The following is a 12,980-nucleotide window of genomic DNA, read 5'->3' on the forward strand; positions in this document are numbered from 1 at the left end:
ATTTATGAGTGATTTTGCGTTATCAACAAATTAAATCATGAACAAATTTTGTAATTATTTAATTGTGTGTTATCAGGTATGATCTACTGGTCTGTATTTTGAGATGCAGATGGTTATATCCTTATTATATCTATTGATATTTTCACCACATAAATAACATTGGTCTAATTTAAGACATAGATATATTTTTCATAGGAGATGCAATAGAATTTATGCATTCACAGAGTGGCATACACATACAGGTTTATGCCACTCAAAGTACCCCTTTTATTTTAGGAGGAATAATTAAAGGTTACGTTTTAAACTATTATAACCATATCATATCGATTTATACATCAAAATTCGTTATAAAAGAGTGCTCCAAAAAGCAATCTACTTCTTGTGTTGCCTTTTTGCAACAAAACATTGTTTAATGTTTAGAATTACTCCTCCCTTTCAAGCACCTGAAATATATTGTCAAATTGGTATGAGCAACTTGTTTTCTGATTTGCTAGTAGCCGCAACTGCCAAGCTCCCGTATTGCAGCATCCAGCTCCGTTTCCACCCGGCACAGGCAGTAACTTTCACAGCTCCTGGAATCCTGGCTGAGGGTGACATGCGGTGCTGCTCTTCATTCCAGGCTCTTTCACAGACTCAGGGGCAGATTTATTAAGCCTGGTGAAGCGATAAAGTGGAAGGTGATAACACACCAGCCAATCAGCTCCTAACTGTAATGTTTCAAACCCAGCCTGTAACATGAAAGAAAGGAGCTGATTGGCTGGTACGTTATCACCTTCCACTTCATCACTTCACGAGGCTTAATAAATCTGTCCCTCAGTCCCAACTCTACATCGCAGCCTGCAGGTAAGGTGGCTGCACAGCGCACTTTCTGCATTTGATAAGGAAAGAGGGAGAGAGCAGCAGTCTGGGGGGGGGGGGACGGGGGGGGGGGGAATGCACACAGATGGTGGGGTGGATAGAGCAGTAGACATTTAACAGAGTAGGGGGGGTGAGAGCAGCAGGCACCCACACAGATTGGGCAGATGGGGAGAAGAGAGCAACGATGCAACAGACTGGGGGTGGGGGAGAGCAGCAGCGTGCCTTACACCTGAAGGGCAGGTAGGGGCAGTAGACATACATTTTGCCTAGGGTGCCGTGAAACCTTGCACTGGCCCTGTGCACTGCATTTAAGGGGACCCTACTATCTGGGATAGGAAAAGTTATCTTCCTTTGACCCTTCTCTCAAATCCATCTTCCTGTTCCAATTTGTGTCTTGCCATTTACCCCATGTGTCTATCCACAAACTAATGTATCATGACAACCCCTTTTAACTTCAATTTTCCTAAATAAGAAGCTGACTCTGTGGGTGATTTGCACAGTATTAATGGCGTATGTGCTGTGGGTGATTCAAAATTAAATTTCAGTATAAAGCTGTGCATATAAAGTGGCATGTTATGGCTCTGATGGCCTATAAAAGGAAATGGAGAGCAAATGGCATATAAAGGAGCATGTGGAAAGTGTAATGGCATATAATAGGGCAGATGGCAAATTAAGTGGTATGTAGAGGAATCTCATAGCATATAAATGGTCTTGTGAAGTTCTGAAGGCTCAAAAGATTCATGATGGGGTGCTAACAAATATAACATTTGTAATCCTACTGCAGTTATGGCCCCACCCCTGACCACAACTTCTGATGGGTATCTCATAGTAAAATAGTGGTAACACTAATTCAGGGTGACAATACAGACAAAGTGGGGTAAATTTACTATGGTGGGAAGTTTTTTTTAGAAATGGTGATGTTGCTCTTGGCAATCAATCAGATTCTTCTTAACATTTATCTAGCTGATTCTAGAAGATAATAGATAGAATCTGATTGGTTGCTATGGGTAACATCACCAATTCTAAAAAAAACTCCCACCTTAGTAAATTTACCCAGTATGTCCTCATTCTTCTGACATTTGTGTGACTACATGATATGCTAGAGAAAAAAAATCTTAGTCATAATAAGGTACCACAGCTCTTTATAAAGCAGTTAGAGTTCTATAGAATACTAGTTTCTGACTACTCATCCTAAGATTTCTTATTAGTATATTACTCTAACATACTAATAAATGCATATAATATATTCTGTCTGTGCAAAATAAAAGAATATGTGATGCATCAGGATTTTCCACATCTGAAATTGCCCTTTGTGATTCTGCGTACATACTATTTCCCCAGGTTTTCTAAGTTTAGTTAGGCAAAATGGGGTAGAGAAAGGTGGGCTGGGGTAGTCTGAGTACAGTAAGAATTTGCTTACCCTGCATATATCCTATATAGAGGTGAAGCATCCACATATATTTATCCATTAAGAGGGTTATCAGTTGTGGCTGCATTCCCTCTGGTACAAGGTCTGTCAGCATAGAAACTGCTACACCTACGTATTTTATTTTTTTCAAAATGAGCGCTTCCATTATGCTACCAAGATCACATGGATTAAGAACTTGGTGCCCACACCAAAACTGCACTCGGCTCAGTAGCACAAGAATTGTCAGTATGGTATGCCCCCTGCTATATAGATAACCTCCCTTTGTTATGCAAGCATGGGGTGTATTCCTTAAGGTAATTACTATATGTTCAGTTGGTGTGCTGTCGGAATACTGTAGTCCATAGATGTGCCACAAATCATCCTGCCCAGCACACACACTGCTCTGGCTACAAACACAGGCTGGTGCTGCCTGGGCTAAGCAGTGCACAAAAGACACTTGCCCATCAAAGAAGTCTGACTCTTGGGGGGTGTGAGGTGGCCAAATCATTCCTCTTGGATTATTTGGCTTATTGGACATAGTATGTGACTCGTGGGACCTGGTATGACCCTTCATTTAAGAAATTGTGTATGCATACTATAGTCTCTCCACTGAATGGTGTTACAGTATGTCTCTAATTGGATAAGGGTTTGTAACAGCAGTAGTCCCGGGGCTCCCACACATTAGGGGCCACACACATTGCAAGCAGAGTAGTGTAACTCCTGCAGTTCAGCTGTCAGCGTCCGGCGGTGGAGCTATGTACATGCAGTCTTGTTGGATAGTATAGTGAATTCCAGCGAGACACTGATACTGAGTGGCTGTGTCTGGTGCAGCGGTGCGCTGTCCCTGTTGCTACGCCAATACTCCCTGGTAGTCTGACTGCTGCTGTGGGGGCGCTGTGTTTATATGTATGTGTGTGTTTTGTTTCTTTTTTTATGGTACACAAAGGGGGGGTTTGCTCATGGTTTAATAACAATTTTACAAGTGGGGACCCTCACAACTTCGTTGCCCCTGGGCCCCCACCAGCCTTAATGCGGCCCTGAGTATAGCTATCTATCATAAACTATTTTGTCTTTTGTTCTCAGTTTACTAAGGAATGTGAAAATCTCCAATTTATTGTTATGTAAAAGTTAATATGAAAAATAAAGTGAAACATTAAACTGTAAACATTGTGAGCTATAAAAATGTAATTAAAATACAGTTTACAGTACATTTTGTTTATTGATACTGTATCTCAGATATTGCATTACTGAAGGCAAAGATTCACCAAAGGCTTTACACATTACTTTCTATTTAATACCTATTCTGAAATCATGTTTATTAAGTGACTTTCAGTTTACTTGCACAACTTTTCTTCAACCTACATTCAGAACATGGACCTCACCTACATTATGAATTTTGTGTTTTGCAAGGGCAGCAAAACTGCCAATCTCAAATGGGAGCATGAAGCCAATACTGCGATGAGCATGTCTGAATCTGCAGAGTGATTTCTAAATTATTTAAACTAGAAATTGTTGAACTTTCTCTTCAACTACACAGAAATAAAGGATGCTTGCCATTACACCTGAATTATCCTATATTATCATAGGCAGGAACATTTAACCTCAAGATATCAGCAGTGTACTACATTTTCAGAATTGTAACAGTGATTAATATCAAAGTAATTCACAATACTTAGGGGGCTGGGATAATTATGTCAGGTATTACATTATTCAGTAACTGTTGTAATAATGAATGCCCAACTGGGTGCAGGTAATATCTTTAGAGTTAAACCCTACATTCATTTAGTAATTGTAATACACTGTTAATATCTCAATATAAATGTCAGAAACATGAGTTACCTTCATATTACCTCCTTCCTTTGAAATAATAATCAAAAGGTATCATTTTTTGACCTATATTCGGTATATAATGGTCCAAACCCCAGGGGTAAGTGAAGGATTACGTTTGTACTGCAGTGTAAGATTCTGGCATACCGTATGTCCCTCATTGCCTATTGAAATTCAAGGCAAACAGCCTCTAAATTGGACAACAAGAGATACTCTACTGAAAGACAGTATACGGCATGCACAAGCATGAACTAAAATTATTATAACTGCTACTCATGAAACTAGCACAAGTTACTAAATGTGATAAAATAGGTAGTCTGCCTAGTTGCTCAGCAATCATAATTAAGGATGTTGTTTATATAAACTGTTTTGCATCTTAAAAAGAGGAAAAATAATACAAATAATACTGCTCTAAGTTTTCTTTATTTTCTTTTGTATTCACCTCCACAAAATCTAAAGCAAATACGTATGCTGCCATTGTCTGAAAGGCACAAGAGTAAATTATATTTTGAACTTGATGTGTATCTGTCATCTTGGGAAATGCTCATCGGTAACTTACTTGAATATTTACACAGCAATATATCAAATTGAAGACAGCTGTCAACAGTCGTTTGTCAAACGTACTTAGGTGATTTTTGTGGAAGTAATTGACAGTGTTACAATATCTGAATGTCTGAGCTAAACAATCAATAATAGATTGTAGCTATTCTGTGATTTACATTTGTGGTGTTTATATTGGGTGTAGTATGGTGTGCCGGTGGCCAGGCTCCCGGCGACCAGCATACCGGCGCCGGGAGCCCGACCGCCGGCATACCGACAGCTTGGCAAGTGCAAATGAGCCCCTTGCGGGCACGGTGGCGCAACGCTATTTATTCTCCCTCCAGGGGGGTCGTGGACCCCCACGAGGGAGAATATGTGTCGGTATGCCGGGTGTCGGGATTCTGGCGCTGGTATACTGTGCGCCGGGATCCCGACATTCGGCAACCAGAAGACCACCCGTTTATATTTACACTATATAAAAGACAGTGGGTGTAATTCATCATTGGCCACATTACTGGTGGGTTGAGACCCACCACACATTGCCTGTGATTTTACCCTCCAAAATGCAAGATGTATTTTATAGTCGTTTGGAGGTTTAAAACATACACATCACCAGCAGGTTTGAAACCCCTAAATCACTAGTTTAGCTTAACCCTCTGGGGATTTAGTGGAAATCATTTTAGGAGGAGGTACCCCACACCTAGGGATTCTGGGCTAATCTAAAGTCCCCTGGTCAGTGGGTGCAAGCAGTGTCGGACTGGAGCATGAAGGACCCACTAGGTGAATGCATTGTTAGGGGCTCATGTTTAAGGGTGTGGCCAGTCTCTAGAGGAGGTGTGGGCAGCAGCCACATTGGTTCGCCTAACCATTAGAGAGTGAATGGTCTGGGACCCTTGATTTTTATATACAGTATATATATATATATATATATATATTGTAAACACTGCTAGTACATGCATAATAATGTACCGGGTTAATAACAGTAATCCACTGTAGAAAATACACCATAGTCCTCAAGTGCACAGTCTGGAATATAACTCCTAGAGGAGGAGATGGGGCCCCAAGTAGTGGGGCCCACCGGGGTTTTCCCCTGTACCCCTGTGGGCCAGACCAACCATTGGTGCAAGGGTTACAATTAAAATAAATATGTCTCCCTTAATGAATACAAATTATGAATGTGTTCATCTTAAGTAATAAATATGAAAAATGCAAACTCTCTATCCACGTAAATAATAATAGTACTCCCTTATTATAATTAATATACTGTATGTATCTCCACCATTTATATTAATATTTTTGCATAATAATAATAATAATAATAATAATAATAATTGTGTAGTGGGACTTCTACTGATGTCTCTTTATTTGATGTAGTCCCAGAGGACAAGAAAAAAAACGCCTTTGACCATGAAAATGACCTAGGAGTCAGGCATGGTCAGTAGATGTATCATTAATCTGGTGTACAAGACAGAGAAACAGTATTGGGAGCAGCTAGAAAAAGAAATCAAGAAGAACACATGTTAGGAATCAGTAAAAAGGAAGACAAAAGATAATTGGAACTACTGCACATGTGCGGTACAATCATCAGTACGCCTGAGGCCACAACAGTGAGTCTGTCTATCTTTCCCACTTGTTGCTTTGACTCTTCTCCTACTTCTTTCAATCATCTGCCATTTACACTGCATTATTATTCATGCCCCAGAACATGTGGCTGTAGTTGGGTTCTCTGAAGACAGGATCACGCTCTGGGTATACAATAAAGTGCACATATAGACATTGGATATTTTTACTTTACTTACTCTCCTTAAGAGCACTTAGACTTACTATTCTCGGTCTCTTCTCTGAAATTGTAAACTATAGAGATTTTATTACCCTTAAAAGCTCCAATGAGTTGACAGCATAAATTGTCCTCATTTGCCAGTTCCTCAAATCACATTTGCACCTTCCCAGATACTAAGGCTTCCTTTGCCATGTTTTGCATTCCAAACCTACTTTTCATTAGTGATGAGCGGGTTCGGTTCCTCGGAAATCGAACCCCCCCGAACTTCACCCATTTTACACAGGTCCGATGCATACTCTGATTCTCCCGTATGGCTCGGTTAATCCGAGCGCGCCCGAACGTCATCATCTCGCTGTCGGATTCTCGCGAGATTCGGATTCTATATAAGCAGCCGCGCGTCGCCGCCATTTTCACTCGTGCATTGGAAATGTTAGGGAGAGGACGTGGCTGGCGTCCTCTCCATTTATTAATGTTGATGCAAATATTTGTGCTTATTGCTTAATTGTGGGGACTGGGGATCAGCTGTATTATATAGGAGGAGTACAGTGCAGAGTTTTGCTGACAGTGACCACCAGTATACGTTGTCTGCCTGAAAAACACTCCATATCTGTGCTCAGTGTGCTGCATATATCTGTGCTCACACTGCTTAATTGTGGGGACTGGGGAGCAGCTGTATTATATAGGAGGAGTACAGTGCAGAGTTTTGCTGACAGTGACCACCAGTATACGTTGTCTGCCTGAAAAACACTCCATATCTGTGCTCAGTGTGCTGCATATATCTGTGCTCACACTGCTTTATTGTGGGGACTGGGGACCACCAGTATATTATATAGGAGGAGTACAGTGCAGAGTTTCGCTGACAGTGACCAGCAGTATACGTTGTCTGCCTGAAAAACACTCCATATCTGTGCTCAGTGTGCTGCATATATCTGTGCTCACACTGCTTTATTGTGGGGACTGGGGACCAGCAGTATTATATAGGAGGAGTACAGTGCAGAGTTTTGCTGACAGTGACCACCAGTATATATAGCAGTACGGTACGGAAGGCCACTGCTCTACCTACCTCTGTGTCGTCAAGTATACTATCCATCTAGATTCTATACCTGTGGTGCATTTTAGTTTTGCAGTTTGCTGACAGTGACCACCAGTATATATAGCAGTACGGTACGGAAGGCCACTGCTCTACCTACCTCTGTGTCGTCAAGTATACTATCCATCCATACCTGTGGTGCATTTCAGTTGTGCGCAGTATATATAGTAGTAGGCCATTGCTATTGATACTGGCATATAATTCCACACATTAAAAAATGGAGAACAAAAATGTGGAGGTTAAAAATAGGGAAAGATCAAGATCCACTTCCACCTCGTGCTGAAGCTGCTGCCGCTAGTCATGGCCGAGACGATGAAATGCCATCAACGTCGTCTGCCAAGGCCGATGCCCAATATCATAGTAGAGAGCATGTAAAATCCAAAAAACAAAAGTTCAGTAAAATGACCCAAAAATCAAAATTGAAAGCGTCTGATGAGAAGCGTAAACTTGCCAATATGCCATTTACGCCACGGAGTGGCAAGGAACGGCTGAGGCCCTGGCCTATGTTTATGGCTAGTGGTTCAGATTCACATGAGGATGGAAGCACTCATCCTTTAGCTAGAAAACTGCAGTGCCACTCCTAGATGGGCAAGGTGTTTGTGTCGGCCACTTGTGTCGCTTAGCTTAGTCACACAGCGACCTTGGTGCGCCTCTTTTTTTCTTTGCATCATGTGCTGTTTGGGGACAATTTTTTTGAAGTGCCATCCTGCCTGACACTGCAGTGCCACTCCTAGATGGGCCAGGTGTTTGTGTCGGCCACTTGTGTCGCTTAGCTTAGCCATCCAGCGACCTCGGTGCAAATTTTAGGACTAAAAATAATATTGTGGGGTGTGAGGTGTTCAGAATAGACTGAAAATGAGTGTCAATTATGGTTATTGAGGTTAATAATACTATGGGATCAAAATGACCCCCAAATTCTATGATTTAAGCTGTTTTTGAGGGTTTTTTGTAAAAAAACACCCGAATCCAAAACACACCCGAATCCAACAAAAAATTTTCAGGGAGGTTTTGCCAAAACGCGTCCGAATCCAAAACACAGCCGCGGAACCGAATCCAAAACCAAAACACAAAACCCGAAAAATTTCCGGTGCACATCACTACTTTTCATACGTTTCTTAAGGGTGTAGTAGGGTATGCCGTCGGCCGCGCTCCTGGCGGCCAGCATACCAGCGCCAGAATCCCGACCGCCGGCATGCCGACAGCTGAGCGAGTGCAAAGGTGTCGGTATGCCAGCTGTCGAGATTCCGGGGCTGGTATACTGTGCGCTGGGATCCTGACAGCCGGCAAACTGAAGACCACCTGTTTCTTAAATAGCAATGGCTGGTTTTTAGGCTTCCTGTTCTTGTGTGAGAGCTCCCATGTGCCTCACATGAACCAAATCTTGCGTTAGATTATGTATACCCCCATTAACATTGCTGGTATCTTACTCTATGTCAACCCTCAATTGGTTCACTTTTTCTGTCCTAGATTCACACATGCCAGGCATGTGCTACTTCCCTCCTCACCTTTTGTCTCATGATATTTATATTGACTGTCCTCCACTTAAAGTTTACAATATTTCAACCTCATTAATTGTATATGCTTAGAATTCCCTTATATTTGACAGTTGAGGGACTATGTACAGTAGTTATTGGGGGTTGGTTATGCGTGATTGGCGGTCAGGAGACCGCCGGTCACCATTCCGATGACAGAATCCCGGTGTTCAGATTGCCGGAGGGGGCGAGCACAACGAAGCCCCTTGCGGGCTCACTGCGCTCACCATGCAGCGGGCTCGGTGGCTCGCTACGCTCGCCTCGGGTTATATTCCCACTCTATGGGTGTCATGGACACCCATGATTGGGAGTAGTCCCTGTTATTTAGCATGCCGACTCTTGAGACTGTAAGGGGGCGGTATTCTGGAGTCGGTATTCTGACTGCCAATCACATAACTGCCTCCCGTTCTTGGGCTTGTGGCAGATTATCTGTATTTTTTTAATATTTTTTTTTCACATACCGTATATTGTAGTTATGTAACCGTAACCATTACCTCGACAATATTTAAACAAGCAAAGTCAATAGATTCAAAATCTGGATTTTTTTTTTTTTTTTTACATCTTGACAGTTTTAGTTTATGAACTGTAAATACTGTAATCCAGGGGTTCCAAACCACAGTCCTCAAGGCACACTAACAGCTCAGGTTTTAAGGCTAACCATACTTGAGCACAGATGATAATTTAGTATCTCAGTTATTTTGATTTACCAGCTGTGCCCAAACATGGATATCATGAAAACATGCACTGTTAGTGTGCCTGGAGGACAGAGGCTGGGAAACAATGCTGTAAACCCTGTTTTGACTTTTATTTTGATTGGCTTAACTGTTAAAAGGCAGTAAGCAATATATTCCAATGCATATTGTTACATAATATTTAGTTATGCACAAGTGTTATAATTATATTTTGTTGGTTAATAATAATCCCACGCTGAACAAGCAACTCTTCAGTGCCAAAACATACAGTACTTCTTTTATTATTTGTTCCGGTAGACAGTACTTTTCCTACATCGCATTAGCCATGTCCCTTTGCTGTCACATTAACACATTTGTGTGTTATAGACAACTTTATCTTTTGCCTTGGCTGTTATCACAATTCACCTAGGGAAAAGCAGACAACTTGTCAAAGGACCTTAGAATTTGTTTGACTGAATAGCACTTAAACTTGTAAGCCAACCAAAAGGCTGCAAAGAACAAAATACTGATATAAATGTGATCTAGGATTTTCTTTGTAAAGGCATGTGAGCTGTAATTTGTCTTTTTTATGTCGTTTGACGTTTACATTGAAAGAATAAACACCTGTTTTGTCTCTTTCTCTTCCAGAGCACCGAGATGAGCCCAGCTAGCAGCACTGCTTCACTTCCAATTAGCCCCATTGCTGAAAGAAGCCTTCCTTTTAAGGTATGTTACTTCCTTAGCTTTCACTACACAGCCGTGTGTATACGTTTTATGGTGACCACTGACTACATTTCCGTTTTATGCAGATAATTATGATATATTTATTATGTTCAAAATTGACATTGAACTCTTTACAGCTTTTTTCTTTTCTTACAAACTTCTGTTTGCCTCCTACATAAAGATATGCAGAATAAAGTCAGAATCAAAGGAAGGTCACAATGTATTGCTCACAGGTACATATAATTGGATTAAACGTTCCATTTAACAAGGGCAATCTTTCAACTGTGGACCCTGTTTGCAAGTTAAATATGCACAAGTACACTTATAATGTGCAAATAAACAACCTGAATCAGTGTTTCATTTTTTGTTGTTGTTTAAATATAACATCATTGTTGGTTAACAAAGTAACACATGCTACCATATACAAGTACATGTCCTAATTTTCTCATCATTACCTTGGATTATGTTACTGGAAATCATACACATATTTTGCATAACTCTGAGGCTCTATGGCATCTATTTATATTGCCCTATTGAGATTTCTGACAAATATAATATAGTATTAATTATAGTAAAAAAATAAATAAAAAAAATGTTCTCACCTAAATAGACAGTCCATGCCGATAACCTGCAATAATATTTGGGAAGTCTATAAGTGGGGAATCTTAAATATAAAAAATAAATAGCTGCATTTAGAAATGACAAATAGAGAACAACAGGATAGAAATGCCAAGTGTCAGTACTTAGTGTAAATTTGGTACCATATATGGCTCAACATACAGTAACTCACAACTTTAGGAGCTGGCTCTTAAACCAGGTAGCTTTTGTTGAGTCCTCCTCATATGGTTAATGCCTTTGATGTCTGCCTTACTACTGTAGCTATTTACTGAAGAAAAATAGGTATTCCCTCAGCACAATAAGCTGAAAGAAAATGAATACAATAAGGGGTAATGAATATAATTATCTAAATGTTGCTAACTTGCTACAGAAATATTCTAAATGACAATGCTTTGACCTTAACCTAAAAGACTAGTAAAATAATATGTAAACTTCCTATCGGATAATGTCAGCCTACACCTCCTGAATAGAGAAAAAAATATATCTACAACAAAGACATATTGGCATGAAAAGGTTCAGCTTTATTTAATTATTTATTGAAAGTAGGAAAAATTATCAGTATCTTGATAACTAAATTATCCAGTAAAAGGTGTAGCTAAAACCAATGGACAGCCATCACCAATAACTCAAGGGAGTAAATTTACTAAGGTGGGAGGTTTTCTTTAGAATTGGTGATGTTGCCCATAGCAACCAATCAGATTCTGTCTCATATCTTCTAGAAGCAGCTAAATAAATGTTAAGTAGCATCTAATTGGTTGCAATGGGCAACATCACCAGTTCTAAAAAAAACTCCCACCTTAGTAAATTTACCCTAAGGTATCTAATGTTCCCTGCCAATGACAAACAAAAAGCCACTGGGACTGGTGGTGTTATTGACTGCAGAAGGGTAGATATAAGTTAGATACACACTATACAATTATTTGCCAATAATTGGGACATCGGCCTGATTTATTGTATAGTGTGTACGAACGATCGTGTCTGCATTTCACCGATAATTTGGGAAAATCTTGCACACACCTGAACAATCGATTTTCCGATCAAGCAACCCAGACCAAAAATACCTACCACAATCTCCAGATATTGAGCGGTGTGTATGCATTCTCAATAATCTGTTCATATTTCCTGTTTTCCTGTCACTATGTCATCCACCTTGTGGGTGGATAAATGCAAATGCAGTTGGATGTGGCAGAAAATTGGTTACTGAAAAAAAAAAATCTTTAAGTGTGTAGCTCAGATATTGGTGCCTACAATTTCCTGAAAAATCGTCCGAATGTCGGGCAGACCAAAAAAAATCTGCCAGTGTGTACCTATCTTTAGGCTGGGCATACACCGTACAATTATCTGGTAGATTGTCTGCCAGATCTGGCTGGTTGGAATTAAATCTGGTAATGGATGAGAGCAAATGACAATCATTTGCTCCCAAACACCAGAAAATTGACTAAACCTGTCATTCATACAAATTGGTTACATCATGGCTTTCACCAATTTGCATGAACAACAGTTTTTGTCCATTTTCAAAGTTTGAGAGCAAATGGTCAATTGTCATTTGCTCTCATCCATTACCAGATTTAATTCCAACCAACCAGACCTGACAGATAATCTGCCAGATAATTGTATAGTGTGTGCGCAGCCTTAGACTAAACTTGTGTAATGGTGGAGAGAGTACCTACAAAACAACACTATAGTCGACAATCACAATTTGAAGGTGATGTAGCGTGGAGGTGGCGGACTTCAAATTGAAAAGAGACCTCCCAACCAGGAATTCACTATTATAAAACAGCAACTCAGTTACAGAAAGGAGATACTCCTTATATTTATAACCCTTTCTTCTAAATGTATTCTGACAAAGTCTAGTAGTTTACATTCTTACAGGCATATAAAATGTTTTATCTTCCTTTTTTTTCTATACACGCAAGAGATCAATTACAGTTTT

At 40.2% G+C, this 12,980-nt stretch overlaps 1 protein-coding gene across 4 annotated transcripts in view; it reads left to right on the top strand.

Annotated features, from left to right (window-relative positions):
- Positions 1 to 12,980, top strand: part of CCSER1 (coiled-coil serine rich protein 1) — a 1,413,620-nt gene that overhangs the window by 1,199,839 nt on the left and 200,801 nt on the right. For all 4 annotated transcript variants that reach the window (XM_063917302.1, XM_063917330.1, XM_063917310.1 and 1 more), the window contains exon 7: positions 10,355 to 10,432. In XM_063917302.1, coding sequence (XP_063773372.1) covers positions 10,355 to 10,432 — 78 coding nt within the window. The remainder of the gene's footprint in view (positions 1 to 10,354; positions 10,433 to 12,980) is intronic.

Source organism: Pseudophryne corroboree, chromosome 1 (assembly GCF_028390025.1).
Source record: "Pseudophryne corroboree isolate aPseCor3 chromosome 1, aPseCor3.hap2, whole genome shotgun sequence".
Lineage (NCBI taxonomy): Eukaryota > Metazoa > Chordata > Amphibia > Anura > Myobatrachidae > Pseudophryne > Pseudophryne corroboree.